We start from the raw sequence: 16,847 nt of genomic DNA, 5'->3' as shown, positions 1-16,847 counted from the left end.
GATACCTCTCACATCACCAGAGTTTGTACAGATACAGCTCTACCCGCCTCTACTTCCAGGCACTGGGTAAGGCCACCGCCTGACTGTCAAAGAGGAGAAGCAAAAACAGGGCAGGAGAAACAGAAGCAGAGCCCAGAGAGACACCTAATCTATGCCTTCTGCTACCTTCTGCCTGTGGAAAAGCAATTCTGCACTTCCCACTCTTCAGGCAAGATGCAAGGGTGCGAGGTAAGCACTGGGAAATGGATGCTTTCTGTTGAATCCGAAGGGAACATGCAAAGATGATCTAAAACCCTGAAGTGGATTCTCCATCACTTATGGACATATCACACATAGCCCTGGCCTATGCAACCCCTGTTCTGAACGGGATCAGATATGTGTTGTACGCTCTTTCGCAGCAAGCCACCAAATGGCTCTCCTTCAGACTGCAGTTCTTGAGAACTACTAATGTACACCAACTAGACAAAGTGGATAATTTTATGCGGTGGCACCACATAGTGAAATCCAAGGTCCTCACTTCAGCAGTAAAGTTCATGCTGGTCACAGAAAGATTTATTTGGAAAACTTTCTTTCACTGAAAAGATGCAGTGGAAATATTTTCCATCCAGCTGACCTTGGAGAATGCGTTCAACAACTAACATAAAATAACAAGCTATTATTAAAACAAAAAAGTTAATTCTATGTCTGACATACAGTTTGTTTACATTGAGAACCACGATGGAAAAGATTTCCACAAGATGCTTATCAGAGCTAAAGTTAGACAGAACTTGCTATCTTCCCAGCTCCAGACTCACTTTTTACTCAGCGAGCATTAAACACCATGCAATAAGTCTATGTTTATAAATTCAGCAGTTATATAACATCTGTGCCCAGGGCACTGTGCAGCCAGCACACAGAGCAAATAAATAAAGAGGAACTGGGAATTCCAAGAGCAGATGACATGGTTTAGGAGCACCATGGGACTTGAACTCATAAATCACTCCGGCCCTTTAAAAATGCCCCTCTTAGGACGCAGACTCTCACTCGGCATGGAGCAGAAAACTAAAAGTGGAGAGGGGAAAAGTAGAGTCAGTCTATGTTAGGACAGCCACTGCCTCCACAGCTCCACAAGAGCACGATGTGCAAGAGATCCCTCAACCCCACTGCTTCCCACAGAAGCGGTTGTCCTCGCTGGCTGACTGTAGTGTTGCCGAGGCTGACCAACAGTTACCGAATGCCTTCCACCAGTTAAGGTGGTGGCGTCCAGGGGATGCTGACAGGTGCATGACAGCAGTGTGTTTTCCAACTATTACACCCAGTTTCAAAAGACACTGGCTGTCCATGCTCTTCATCAATAACAATCCCAAAGACCCAGCATTAACTGGATTGTCTAAGATCTACCCTACTGCAAAACACCAAATAGTTCTTGTACCTTTTTTTTCCCCCTCAGTAAACTAAAAGACAATTCTTTTTACTGCTGTCAAAATTATACAGCGTGGTTTACAACTATAGCTAAGTATAGGCTAAGAACACACAAAAGACACAGGTGCTGCACTATAAGGGTACAGGTGAACAAAGAAGGACCATAAGTATGATTTCACTGAAAGGCAGTTATCAGCCTGCCAGTTGCTTCGGACGCCATTGTTGTAGAAAGCCAAATCCAGCTGTAACTGCACAGTGGTTAACCATCATCAACACAGGGAGGGAGCTGGTTAGGAAATTCTTTATGATCCTTGTTTCATTTTTACCTTAAGGGCTCTCTAAATAGCCAGTGTGCCTTTGACGTACAGCAGGGACAGGCATATGCAAAGCAGGGTCATATCAAACAAGAAAAGCAAGTCTAAGCAACTAGTTTTCAAGCACCATGTAGATCTCGTCAAACTTTCCAACAATTCTGAGCACAGGCCTATTCATGACACACAATGGCCCCATGCATCTCTGATGGAAAATGAGTTGGCTGAAGTTTCCCGATACTATAACCACAGCCTGTAGTAGGCCAGATCTTCAGTCAATTCAGTGTTCCTCACAGAAATCAATACCCCTGCAGAGATTCACTCTGGTCAGGAAACAACTTCACCCTTCCCCAGCAATGGTGGCTTCTGGTTTATGCCCAGAGAACTCCAGCGTTGCAGGACGGAGTCTCCAACCTGCCCTACCTCTGCGCAGCTCCCACTGAGAGCATAGCTGAAAGGAGACGATTACTGCTCCCAAAAACTCAGCCACAAAAGCAGCCTCAGATCAGAGCAGTCCTATCGGCTGCAGGTGGGGCACTGCATGTAGCAGCAGAAGGTACCATCTCTCCCGTACCCGTTTTGCTCATCACATTGCTGTGACACCATAGCTGATGCAGAATACAGCTCTACACATTCACCAGAAAAAATACAACCCTCCAGTGGGGAATATTCACTAGTGATCCCTCATGTATTTTGTAATTACATTGTGCTGGTTTTTGATATACAGAATGTTATTCGACAGATTACAGAACATAAATCTTTGTCTACTTTTTGCCTCTTCCAAGCTGCTTCCAGTTCCAGTTTAAAAACCTCTCCTCATCATAAGCAGATCAGTCCCTCTACACAGGGTTAACCCACTACATTTGAAAGAACTATGAGGAAGCACTTAGTCATCTGGACAAGAGCAGCTTGGCAGGAACACCTGTCTGCTGCTACATTGCTCTATTTCTGAGTAGCCAAATCTCACAAGATACATTGCATTATTTGGAAAAGTGCTTTAAAAAAAAAAAAAAAACCAAAGTCTTTATGATGTATGTTTCTTCTCTCCAAAGCCAGGCACAAATTTCTTTGTGGTATTAGCTCTTAGATCGAGATTAATGGAGATACAGATGGAGCCATGCAAATGACACTAAATATCAAAGATAAACATTCACTTTACCTGGTCTGGTCAGTTCACTAAAGAGCTGAAGTAGAAAACAAGGATCGTAGAAGTCATCAAGATTCTCGACAGTTTCATCTCTATACAGCGACTCTTGGGTCTCCTGAAACCAAATCCAAACCAGTATTTGTACAGAACAACACCGATTTCCAGCTTGGTTTCAAACTTCCCCAACGACCTCATCCCATTATAAAGGAACCAATACTAAACCTTGCAAAATATAACGCAACACAGGGTGAGACACACTTGTGTTTAAATCTGGCTTTCACTACCAGGGTTCCAAAATTATTTCTTCGGACTAGCACAAACAGATACAGAAGCATGTTAGTAAACTGTATGAAAGACTGAAGAGCCCATTGTTAGTGGATCCCTGGACAGTCAAATTTAACAAATGTTTAAAAGTCAAATTCTGGTCTCACTTATACATGGCAATCTTTGCAATGCTGCACAATCACACCTGCCGACAAGATGTGGTCCATACATTGCAATTCATCTGAAAAGTGCTCCTAAATAATTAATCCCAGATCTCCTATGAATTTAAATTGCTCTCCTGATGTAAATAAATTGCAATATGTTACACGAATGCAAGAAAGAAATGACTACAGCGAAAGGCTTTTTTTCTACATCAAAAGAAGGACAGTTCATCAGTCTGAACCCAAGCACCTGTGATGACAGAAGACGGCGATGCTGAGGGAAAGACAGAATTGTCTTCATCATCTTTTCACGATCTAGCAGACACAGAATCTCCTCCATGCTTGGTTGCTGCCATAGTGACTTCCCTAGACTCTTGCAAGTCTTGTGATGCTCCACAGCAGCTGGACCCCATAGCAGCATTCTTAAACATTGTTAGAAGTAAAGGCATTACTCAACAAACTGCTAGCACTGAGTGAAAAGCAATTACAGAGGATATAAATTAGTATTTAAATTTTCCTTTCACTTGTACTTATTATCCTGTGGGAACTTGAAACTAGAACTCGTTTCCCTGGCAACACCTTTTTCATCCATCCAAAAGCTTTTCAAATTCAGTCTGAGGGTGTCTCATTAACTATTTGCTACCCTGTTAGTCCAAATCAGAACTTACCTTCTCAGAAAGAACACTTTTTTTATTTAGGCTATAAATGCAGGTAAATACAATAAGCAGCTGCATGAAGAGATGGTGATCAAGACCTGGTGAGACATGGTTGTCTCAAATGCAATCAGTATTTCAAACCAGCTTCACTGTGGTTCAATAAAACATAAATCCTTACTCTCCTCCCCCGAGTTGCTCCTTAGACCCCACCTACTTTGCTACTGTGCTTTAAGTGCTATTGATATCGTCATTTATTATGTGGGTACTGCCAGGAGCATGCCTTAGTGTCAGTGAGGCAGCTGGAGCAACGGTATTAGGCTTCTTATCAACCAGAACCTGAAGGCTCCCATTTGTGACACAATTTGGGCTCTGCTGGGTTACATGTACAGCACTTTTCCTGGATATTCACTCAAACTCTTCTGTGCTGGCATCAAGTATAACCAAGTGTCTGGCTACCAATTCACTTCAGAGCATAGTATGAAATTGTTTTTCCTTTAAAAGGGCTACAAAAGTTCTGGGACCTAACTACCTCTGAAATCAGCCTCTTCCTCGCATAACACCCTCTCATTTGCAAATGCTTTCAGTAAAGATTTATGCAAGATGTGTCTAGTACCAGAGCCCTGGCTTCTGGAAACTACTTCAATTCCGTGCTAAGAAGAACCTTCATTTGCTGTCCCCCTTCACAGGCTGCAAGGATTATCTACATTCTCAGACAAAGCTACAGGAGATTCTTAATTCAGAGTCCTGTCCTGCTCCAGATGCCTGAACCAGTACTCTTGCATTGCTGTTAACATTTATGCCCATGCTTCAAAGACAGAAAAGTGCATTTGAGCAAGGCAGAGCAAAACCAGCAGTGTCTGTAAGAACTAACTGTTACCAACAACAGACCTCCCTGTGGACTGCTTGGGCACAGGGCCTGAAAAGAAACTTGCTGATTTTACACAATACATGGTTCTCTCTTATGAAGCATGAAGATGTAGATGTGCATGGCTGCGCTATAAGGAGAGACGCAGTTCAGACTGGTGAAAGACAAAGCAGGCATTGATACCATGTTAATATCCCAAAACTAACAACACATGTGTTAATGCAAGAGGTTATACACTCAGTCATCCACTGGCATATTCCTCTCCTCTCCAGCAAAGCACCAGAGCTGAGTATCACGCATACAGGGGAAAGATCATTGAAAAGGGCAAGGGCTGTGCTGGGTGGCAAACCCTGTATGCCAAGGGAACAAGGAAAGGGGAAGGTGTGCTACGCTAGCAACCTGGGCTTTGGCCTTTATCTGTGATAAAACCCTATAATGGGTTCTTACTATGGAGAGCGAGGGACTACGGAAATGAGAGAGTCCCTCACCCAACCCACAGATACCCAGAAGTTTGGGCAACACACGAGAATGGCATTAAGAGTAGGAAATACATAGGAAAAATGTTCCCAAAAGCAACATTCACCTCTAGGTTTAACCTTGCTCGCTGTTTACCTCAGTTAAAAATAAGACCCTGGAAAAATGCTAGCTGTGAGACTGCTTGTTTGTATGTAGTTAGCTGAACAAAGGAAGGTGGTCAGCTTACCTGGAACTTATAAGACTTTGATTATTCTTCTCATACAACTGAAGCAGTAGCAGTACCTTCTGATCTAAAAAACAAGATGAAACCCAAAGTCAGGCACCTATGAAGATGAAAACCCAAGATCTAGTAGGAAGTACCTTTCTCAGGCTAACACACTTACCTACAGCACTCAGTGTAGCCCCGTAGGCACCCAGCAACACGGCAAGGTGACTGCTCTCACAGAGAGAAGGGCTGAGTTTCACAACTGTCAGCAATATATCCACCAAGGCCTCTGAAATAAACACACAGCTTTACCTTCATTGCTCTCTCGGTTAGATAGTGCGTATATAAATACCCCTACACACATATACCCTCTCTAAATAGATGCATACACAGTACTGTACATTTTATATCAAGATCTACCTCTATAATACCAAAACCATTTCCTCAACTACACTAAAGGATGATTACGATGCATTTCATGCAAGTAGAACAACTTTTTATGAAGAAGTTAAAACAGTATTTCCAAGCTGGACGTACAAATGTTATTGTGAGGTGAGGTCCACAATGTAGCACACTACCCTGCAGAAATTTTCCATGTGTACACATTTGCTCTCAGGTTAAAAAGAAGTGCTATACCCTATCCTACCATACCGCAGCTCCCTCCCCTCCCAAGAAGGCACCTTAAACTAACTCAGGAGTTGCACAGAGTGGAGACAGACGTCCCAGCAACCTCCCCAAGCTACTCAAGAAGTTACAGCTAGAACTCATAAGTTTGCACCCCAGCTGCAGTAACTTATAAAAATTCTTCTACACTGTGCATTTAAACAGGGATCATCACGGCAGAATCCAATTCATTAGCAAGCTATAGCAACTCTGTCCTGGAGCATACAAAAGTTATCCACCTTTATTTTATAACTAGCTGGCAAACAGATCAATTAAGCGATCAGGTTACTCAAAGGCAAACAGGGTATCTGTGGCAGATTCAAGACCTGAATTCAGATTTCTTTACTCCCAGTATCTGAAAAGGCATGGCCTTTTTCCCTTAATATCTACAGGAATATAAAATGTATGTCAAAAGAAAACAGATCATAAAGACAACAGCCTGAATAAAGGCACTCTTGACACCAAGTTTCTGAATTACTGAAGTTAGCCCCAAATAATCCATCTTGCTGCTCTACAGAAATACATTCAAAAGGTAAAACACAAACAGTATGCAGCAAAATCTATTACTTATTTTTAATTTCACTAAATTCGTGACTTCACAAGAGCTTTTTGCTCATCTTAGGTGATTTAAAACTTTAAAGTTTGTTTACATGTTGCTCACAGATTCACTGAATCTCAAAGCCCTGCAGAGGGGGAAAAAGCTGAGGTATATGTAGATTAAATGATTGGTTCAAGGTCAGGCAGTATTTCAGTTGGCAGAGACGAAGAAACAAAGCCAATCCTACACATGAACTAGCACTCAATTTATATTACTCATAGAAGGATACTCCTCATGAAAGGTTGCAGTATGAAATACACATCGATTAAATTAACATTTCTTATACAACTTGCAAAATCAACTTAAAATCTTCTGCATCAACCTATTTTAAAACACGTTTAAACATCACATACGTTTCTAAATGAACCTATCTGCACCTACAAGTGATCTTACACTAACAACCTTGCAGAAACCAAAAGAATCAATTCAAGATTTCAACAGGGTTAAAAACCGACCAAACAAAAAAACCCAAACCCACCTTTTCAGTAGATTTAGAAAACCTAAGTTTTTAAAACTGGCAGCCATAAACCAAATGCAACATTTGGATCCCAGTAGAGCTATAATTAAAAACTAAATGCTAATATTCTGGAATTGTTTAATAGCTCTGCAAGTACATGTAGGTGGATAGGTTACTGGATGGATAAACTATAACGCAAGGAAGACAAGATTACTAAATATAGTTAAAAGGAAGAAGATGATAAAAAAATACCTCTTGTCGTCTGGATGTTCATGCCATCGTCTTCTCTTGACCTCAGTATGGCTGACAAAAATAGAGAGTGCTGCGTGACCATCATGTGAAGTTTGGAGAGCTTGAGTAATCTCTGACTAAGTGAGGATTCTTTTTTGTATAATAACTGAATAGCAACGTTCAGGACTTTCAAAAATGCTTCATTTCTGTAGCGGTACCTTTAGAAGCAAGGATCACAGAAAAGTCAGACCCCAACAAAACCCAAGGAAATCTGCTTGAAAAAAATCTGTTTAAGATATGAAAACTTGCAGAGAAAGCAAACTTAGTAAAACCAAAGCAAATTAAGGAAAATGAAAACACATGCACCTCTTTCCCTGAGCTGTTTCGATTTAAGTCTTTTTAAGATATACCGGTATCTTAATCATAAAAAATAAAGGAGAATCAACACACAGTCACACTTGTAGCTGCACTGATCTTAATAAAGGATTAAAATTTGCTTACTAACCCTTCAGAAAGAAACCCTTCAGATTAACACTTCTACCTCCACAGAAGCTAAGATTATCCTAACCTATTTTTTATTTCCTTTATTTAAACGGTTTAAATGGAAAAGTGAAATATCTGATGCTGTTTTCACATGAATTGTATTTAAGAAATATCTTAAATAAAAAGAAAAGAAGTTATACCAGCATAAAGCTTCTTTATGCCAGCTGAAAAGAAGCTAGTCCAGCTATCCACTTAGCTATGTTAGTTATGCTAACTGGAGCACAAAATCCAAATCTGCCTGCAGTTGTGCAGGTTCAGGCTCCAATGAAGCCAGCAGATGCGACATAAAGTGCACCCTGACAAACAAGGAGCACCATCAAATCTGACTGAATTCAAGTGAGACAGAGTTTTTCCAATAAAATGCAGGACAACGCCAAGTGAAGAGAACTGCACCTCCAACAGCACCTTTGGTGCATCTCAAAATTACTTACTTGAGTCCCGTCTTCACAAAGCTGTACCAGTCATCTGGGTCCACTTCTTCAACAAAGCGCTGTGCATGTCGTAAGTAAAAACACATTGTTTACAATTAGCGCACAGAGCTTCTACAGATCATGAAGGCCAGCCATTTCCATTCAACAGACATGCTAACAACATGCAAGACAAACACCCAGGTGGGATGATCAATGGATAACAGGGAAGAAAGCTCCTGGATACAACAATCCTACCTCCTCATTCAAATGAAACCGCAAGTCTTGTTTTGTTGGTCCTGGGATCAAGGGAGCATATGGACTGTATGCAATCAAAAAACAAGCTGGTCTGTAGGTACCAAAAGACCCAGCGTCTTGAAACTCTTCACACTCCCAAAGTGTGAAAGGAATAAAAAGCCAGCAAGTCAAAGCAAAAGACTCAGGTACAAGGTTTTTATGTACCTGCAATGTATATAAGCTAAGCAAGGTTTGCATGTGGCAAATAGGGGTGGCTGGGTGTATGTGTTACTTACAAAAACTGATCTTCCCTGAAATGCTATAAACCACAATAAACAACAAGTTTTAAGAAGACTGCCAGCTGTCCCAGTAATGGCAGGTGCTAACCTTGTCAGGCCTGCGAACACCATCAGGACGAATATTATGAGGCAGCTCCTGAGGTCCTGCAAGACTCCTGTCCTGTACAACCAATCATGCACTAACAGGGAGTGTCACCAGAAGCCAGCAAGAGGTCAACTGCATTCACTGCCTGCAGACCTTCATTTTTGTGTCTTACAGGGATCCACCTACCTTACTGAACTACAAAAGAAACAGTAGTACAGAGGGAATAATCAAGTAGTGTTCTTTATGATTAAAGTTTGGATTTCTATGATCAACCTGATTTCTGCCACAGACTTCAGAAAACATGGGTCTTGTTGGAAGTACCTGTATCACTTCTTTTTTTTTAATAAAAACATGCATTGGCAACCTTTGATTTTTAACTCTTGAATACCTCAAACTCTGTTTTTCAAAGGGGACTGTTAACAGAAAGCCATCATCAAGAACAACTCAAAACTGCTTCTTATAAAGGATTAGGCAAGGCTAAGTTAACTCCATAAAAGCTGTTAAAAGCCCACAGAAGCCATAATCTATAAAACAGAAAATAAAGTCTATGTTTACCCAAAATACAAGAGCATAAAAACATATATGCACAAAGTCACATTCTGGCAGTGCAGATAAGAAGTCTCACCAACAACTCTTCTAGCCTCAGCAGCATGGACTTCTCCATTTCTTGCTTGCTTTCTTCTTTACTGCTGTTGTACATGAAAACTAACCCCTTCATGCAGGCTGACAACAGGCATCTCCTCCAGGAATGCAGCTCTTCAGAGTTTTCAAGCACCCTAGATATGGCATCTGCCACTGTCCAACTGCAGAAAGATATTTATATATTTTTTAATGTTATAACATGCTTTGTATATATCCTAAAGATGTCTTGCTGCCAAAGCTTTGAAGTGACAGACCATCTGGAGGAGAGGATATGATTGTTGTTCACAGTATTTGCATTCATGCATATCTATCAAAATGTTTCACAGGACAAACCTAGTCCTGAAACAAGGCAAATGGATTTGCCTACCTCTCGTTATTTTCTGCTTTCTCAAGAGCAGCCGGAAGCCGGTCAATAAGCTTTTGCAGCCCTTTGCTTTCTGAAGATGGCAACAGCTTCGAAAGAACTTGCAGTTTCACAGTGGTCTCCTGCAATGCTTCTGTGTCTTGAAATATACCACAGAGCTCCTTCCACAGAGCTTTCCTCAAGACAGGTATAACACCTGAGGCAACTGTTGGGAGAGAGCAGGGGACACAGGTTTCACCATCTAAGTGTGTTAAGCCACAACAGACTTATAACTACAAAAATCCAAAATTGCTTTTCTAATCAAGCTCCAGATTACTTAGTTTCTAGGAAATTACACTACAGTAGCTGCTAAGCTGCTACAGAGGAGCGCACTCTGTATTGCTCCATAGCACCATTAGGAAGTATTTAGCATATGTACCAGACAACCACTTGCACACAGCTGAAACGATTAGACATGAGCAAACAATGCAGACCTTCAAAAGTGGGACAACTTCCTGATAAAAGGCTTTGTCCTTGCATCTCAGGAAGGACGAAACCATACCAGTTCTCTAACCCTGGCTCAAAGGAAATTTTCTCTCACATCAACAGACAGCTAACAGATACCTTATAAATCAAGTCAGTCGGACAGCAGTTTCCCCTTCTAGTGCTCAAGCACGAAACCACTGGTGTGCATTAGGTGCTAGAGAAAGGCTTAGTTCTTTAAACCATCCTCTACTTTCCTGTGTGCTGACAAGGTCTTTTCACTACTTGAATTTCTCCTAGATAGAGCTAAGCCTTCTCCACCAACAGTTACAGTCAGCCTGTTTCTGTTGCTATTCACATTTCTACGCAATAAGAGAAATGGAATCAAAGTGATCCTGTTCTGTCGAGCTGAATCCTAACTCATAGTTTTGCCAGTAGAAAATTTAACAGTCTTGTCAATTTAATGCTGCTGTTGGATTGGAAAGTTTTGGACTGCCAGCTTAGGAAGGCATTACTGTAAGAAGCTATTCTTGGGAGATTTATTTTAGAAGAAACTTTCGGACCCTTACACTTGTAAAAGTGAAAGCTCACGTTCTGCAAAACCATATGGCTATGGCATTCCACTCACCAGACAGTGTTCTATCTATGCCTGAGAAAAAGTTTTTACCTCCTACACTAAACCAAGATAAGCATGAAGACAGATTTTCACATGCACTAAGTATTAAATAAGGGTTTCAAAAGAGAAAACTGGGCAACAACTACCGTAACAGTATTTTGCTTCAGTCTAACGGTCACCCTTCACAACAGTCCTTTACCTTTTGTGCTGTAGAGGTACTTATAAGAGAATCATTAGAAGTTAGACACGTAAATTTTATCACCTCTACTTATTGTGCAGAGGATCCAAGACTTTAAGGCCAGCAGAGCCTACACTGAGAATCTGGCCTCCCGAATCACAAACAGGGATCAGTTGTGGCTTTACCTGCGGAAGGTCGGGTGAAATCAAACTGGTCTCTGCATTGCAAATACACATAAATGAGTGGAAGGAAGCTCTCCATGTTTTCCCTGAGGTACCTTCCAGTGGCACTGCTGAGACACCACAGCTCAAACTGGAGCAGGTGAGTCCTACAGTGTTTTATCAGCATGCCTACAATGGCAAGGGAGGTTTCTGACCTCTGGTTAAGGCAGTGAACATGCACCTCTACACTGACTGCGTGTGCAAGGACTGGCTCGCTTTGGAGAGCCTGAAGGAAAACTTTCTCCAAATCTTTGCTGACTGATGCTGACATCAATATCCCCAAAGCTTTAATGTGGTCTGTAGACAGCAGTAGTTCTCCTCGCTGGGGCTGCTTTTGGTAGCTCTCTGTGAGGAGCTGCACCACAATCTGTCCATAGAAGCTTAGTTGTTTCCCTTTTTTAGGGGATTTTTCAGATTTCTGAGTAGTCAAGCTCGTCTCAGGAAGTCGCAGCATGGTTAAAGTGATCTCCTTCAGCTGAGCTGCAGCCATGTATATGTGCAGCTCCTCCAGAGCCTCCAGCTGGCGAGACTTCTTGGGAGAGACCTGGTTTCTGTCTTTCCCCGCAGCCTTTAGCTCTTTCAAGACACTTTTTGTGATAGCTTCAAAATACTTCGATAACACATGCTTGTGATCCATGCTCTGCAACATCGGGGCACCCGTTTTCAGCAGCTGGAGCACACCGGAATTGAGGTGAGCCGACAGGAGCTTCACAGCGACAGGGTTTAAATTGTGCTGAGGAAGAGAACGTTGTTCTAAAGCCAGGAACCAACTCTCCAGTGTAGGATGTCTGAAAATCAACATGAGCGTATCTTCTAGTGTCTGTAACAAATGGTTGTAACAATATCACTGAATGGACAATTATACTTTGGAGGGGGAAAAAAAAAATAAAAATCGTTCATCTGCCTATTTTCCAGAGCATGTTTATTACAATTACTGAACATGAAATTGTCTATCAACTAGTCAGAGAATAAAATTATTAACAAACTACAAGCACGTAAATACCATTCTTCTAACATTTATAATGTGGGAGGCACGCCTTCACTCAATATTCTCCACATGTCTAAGTACATTTCCAGGGGAAAATTGTATATTCTGAGGTTTGTCAATCCAATTCCATTCTAGTTTCCACTCACAAATCCACAGAAGATGAAAGGGGGGCAACAATTCATTCCTTCAAGTACATAATTTTCATAAACAGGCTTTATACGGGGCTTAGGGAATAGAATTTCTTCTGCAAAGGTGAGTGATCTCTGTCAGGACCTCTCTTGACTGTATTCCAGCTCAGGGGTGAGACTGTGGATGATGGAGTCTGGTCAAATCTACAGACAGTAGTTTCGTAACTGCCGGACCACATGTTCAAAGTTCTGAATTCCTCCTCCTAGACCTTAACAGCATCTCTCTGCATCAACCTGCTTTCATTCAATACAACTCTGTGAAAAACAGAGTGTATGATATCCTGTTCACTCCCTGCCCTTCTGAGGACCTGGCAAATGCTATAGTAATGCTTCTACAAAACAGTAAAATCCTACTCAAGCCCTTATACAGCAAGCGTATGACAGACACACTTCAATCCTAACCAAAATCCCAGAAATCCTCATGACTATTATCAAGTCATAGCAGTCACAAAGCCTGATCCTTGCCAGATCCCCTGTTCTCTGTCACCTTTAGACAGTTCCATGCTTTGGTGGTTGGTGAAAAGACATTGACATAAATTGTGCTCAAAAAATTGTTCATGTCTAAGATAATTTGCTTTAATTCAGCAAAAATTATGACTATTTCCCTAGAGAATAAATAAAACCAAAGTTTACTAACAGGTGAGCTTCTGGCCTGTGTATCAAGGGATTTGGTACCTTGTCATTTGAAGACTCCTCTGTAATCAGAGATTCCTCATCCATAAAGAGATCTGATTCAGTCTGATGCTCTTCTCGTTTCTGCTGACTATCCAACTCTATCTGATTTCCCCGGCACAACAGGCTGCTCAGCAGGTCCATATAAAGGTCAACAAGGTGAGGACCAAAAGTTCTACCAAGCTGTGAAAATAACAGACATCTTGGAAGTTGAGAAAAGAGAAGGATGGGAGCAGAAGGATAATTATCCAACAGGAGCAGAAATTAGAACTTCCTAGATTACAACCTTTTCTGGGGCAAGGAATCACTCCCCGCTATAGAAATCTGATTCTAAGAAAAGTCTCAGGGTGGCAAATAAATATTTATAGATTTTCATTTACACTGTGACTTTTGGTGTAACACAGGCCAATGAATTTCACTCTCTGGGGAGGCTTCTTATGGAAACCCAGGAGATGGACTAAAATCTGGAGTCTATTTGCACTACACATAATTCAGTAAGATAACCCATGCAAAGTAAATCCAAGACTCCTCAATAATTACAAGGATGGATATTTGTTTACAAATTATGTGCAGGTTTGTCTGGTGCTCTATAGCCCCAGTGAGAGCTGAGTATGTAAAAAAGCTGCAGAACTGGATCCTTAAGTTTTAACAGCCAAGTCAGTTGTACTTGCTGCATTAAAATAAAACAATCTAACTCACAATATCATCACAATATTGCTCTTACACTGCCAAAGTTCTCCACTGTGGATTTCAGGTATAGTAACACATGCTTTACTCCTAACAAAAGCTGTTCAGGCGGGAGCTGGGAAGCCAGGTCTCTCAATTTTGTCTGGATATCATCTTCTAGTAAGGTATCGCTTCCTCTCTCATAGGCTTTCTTTAGCAAAGTGGTAAATACAGAATCCAGGACCACAGGAGGTTCTTTGCATACATCTTTGCATTTTTTAAACTGTTCAAAATGGAAAAAAAAACATAAGAGATAAATAAAGATGAGTATGAATCGGAAGTTTCTTTAGCTACCTCTGTTTAGAAATTAGTTCTGTGCTGGAAGAGGGACTGAAGCTCCAGGAGCATACGTGTACAGTCCTGCTATCAAAGAGCTAGTCAAAGGTGTCCCATGGCAAATCTGTATATGGTCACTGCTGGGCTAACAGAAAACCACAGCCGGACCACGCATTCCCAACCCACACCTGGGTGAACTCCAGCCACTGTAAATTGGATCCTTGGGCCACATCACACACTCTTCCAGATGAGGAGCTGTAGTCTGGGTGATCGTGTACAACCCTTGAGCCCTGGCTTCACTTCCCAACCACAGCACGGACTTCTTGTGTCATTAGAGAAAAGCCCTTAAGCAAATTTGTGTCCCAATGTCATCAAGAAGCAATACAGAATTAGCTTAATGTAAATGCACTTTCTGATGGAAATGTAACCTTTATACACTGTGAGGTTTTATAGAAATACTGGCTCAAGCATTCAAGTGACTTCAGGTATTCCGTACCACAGGTTCCTGAGATTGCTGGGGTATCCAGAGTTTATAGTACTGGTTAAATCGGTAGAGCTGAGGATACTTAGAAACTTTCAGGGACTGTAGATCTTTATCATAGAGCTGGAACATCAAGCAGAGGGCGAGGGGTTCTCTCTGGGAGTGCAGGAGGTCAGTGAAAACAGCAACAAGATATTCTACGATGTGTGCTCCTACATAAGCAAAATAAAAAAAATGAAACCCGTTGACAGAAGTAATCTGCATGAGCACAGACACTAGGGCAGCCCTCTTTCCTTAAGACTTGGGCAACAGGCCATATAGCATCATCTAGAAAACTACCAAATAGGATTAAAAGGTGCTTGTGATGAGCTAGGCAAGTGCTCCTGACCCACTGAGGTATCTGGAAAAATACTCCATACAGTAGTCACCACTGAAGTAAATAATCACCCCACTTTAAGATATATGCTTAGGTTGGCCTGTTTCCTTCCCGACAAGCATAAAACTAACTCCGCTTTTACTGTGTTATGCTAAACTTGTCCGTATTTTGATGGATAAGGACCCCAGCAAAGCACCACCTAATAGGAGAACTGATTTGTACTGGGGAGAACACACCTAGGTTAACATGCACTGGTTAAATATGGAGGATTTTCTTTCAGAACTGTGACTTTCAGTTCCACTCTAGGTGGTACTCAACAGCCAAATATACATAGGACTTAGTGAGGTGCTGTGTGGTTGGCAAATCCTCCTCTGAGGTGCACAAAATCCTTTCCTCAAGGAGGCGGTAGAACTTTGGAACATTCACCCCCTGGAGCTTCATATCTGAAGAATTTTTCTTTGGAAAACGCATCTATTTTCTATTCAACGTCCTGTCTTCTCTTCCCTACTGACTGGTCTCAGTGGAATAGCTGCCTACAGCCATTGAAACCACCTTCCTCTCACAATATGCATACTCTGAGCTTACAACACTGTTATTGAAGCACAACTGCTTCCAGGCCAAGACTGCCCATGCACGGACAGTGTCTCTGCACTGCTCCTCAGTCCCCTCCGTGCTCAGAGCCTGGGGTCATCCTCCTCCTCCACCTTCCCTGTATCTCATAGGGGAAAGGTGGGCTCTCTTTTTCTAACCTGGACAAGTTTATCTTCCCACTCTAGGAGCTCCCCAGAGTCAAATGGGAGTTTATAGAATGCCTGCATTTCCATCTATTTTTCCTAATCCAGAAACAATAAGCGAGCTTCTTTAAAGGCAGGAAAATAGGACAGAAGCACCTCATAAGCTTTAATGCCTCTCTTGAGCAGGGAACACCATAAATCTGCATCTCCTTCTGCTTGCAATTAAGATAATAAAACGTCTCAAGGAGCTCATTGGGTAAGAATGATCCCACTTTCACGTCACTAGCATAGACGATACATAGAAACAAAAAAGTCTGTACCCGTTCCATTTTCAGTCTGAAGCAACAGTATATTCCTAGCTTCTAATGCAGCAGGGACAACAGCACTGAATGGAAATGTTTGGATAATCATGTCTTCATTTAAAGTGAGACCAATTTCTTCATCTAAGCCATCACTGCCCTCAATTAGGACATCCACCATATCCAGGACATCTATTAAGTGAAGAAAAAACATAAGGAGAGGATTCAGACTAACTAGAAAACAACAGAGGCAGAATCCAACACTCCAGGAATACAAGGCAGCTTCTGAATTCCTAAAGCAGCAAAAAGAATGAGAGACACATTTGCCTAGCAATGTAATGCTAAATACAACTGTAAAAATTACTGTCTCTTACTGTGTTTTTATCTTTACTTTTTGCCTTTCAACATTGCTGTCCAGCTGACAGAAGTAAGGGAAGGAAAGAGGTGCATCAGCTACTGCTATCATGACAGCAGGTAAGGATGATCAGAGCGAAAAAGTGACAGGAAATGTGTACAGGGAAGTACAAAGGAAGCAGCCACTTCCCAATTAAAAGAACATCCTGAGCAGTCCTTGAAAAGTTTCACAGCTCTGTATGTCCAGAGAATCAAGTCTTGGT

At 41.6% G+C, this 16,847-nt stretch overlaps 1 protein-coding gene across 1 annotated transcript in view; it reads right to left on the bottom strand.

Moving 5' to 3' along the window:
- Positions 1-16,847, bottom strand: part of URB1 (URB1 ribosome biogenesis homolog) — a 55,229-nt gene that overhangs the window by 11,177 nt on the left and 27,205 nt on the right. Inside the window, 13 exon segments of the mRNA XM_063346685.1 lie at positions 2,872-2,974; positions 3,535-3,706; positions 5,509-5,572; positions 5,666-5,776; positions 7,458-7,654; positions 8,411-8,469; positions 9,633-9,810; positions 10,017-10,218; positions 11,455-12,310; positions 13,342-13,521; positions 14,063-14,287; positions 14,837-15,033; positions 16,252-16,422. Coding sequence (XP_063202755.1) covers positions 2,872-2,974; positions 3,535-3,706; positions 5,509-5,572; positions 5,666-5,776; positions 7,458-7,654; positions 8,411-8,469; positions 9,633-9,810; positions 10,017-10,218; positions 11,455-12,310; positions 13,342-13,521; positions 14,063-14,287; positions 14,837-15,033; positions 16,252-16,422 — 2,715 coding nt within the window.

The sequence above is a fragment of the Chroicocephalus ridibundus genome, chromosome 1 (genome assembly GCF_963924245.1).
Source record: "Chroicocephalus ridibundus chromosome 1, bChrRid1.1, whole genome shotgun sequence".
Taxonomy (NCBI): Eukaryota; Metazoa; Chordata; class Aves; order Charadriiformes; family Laridae; genus Chroicocephalus; species Chroicocephalus ridibundus.
Note: the sequence above shows the minus strand (reverse complement) of the source record. Positions and strands in the feature narration are given on the sequence as shown.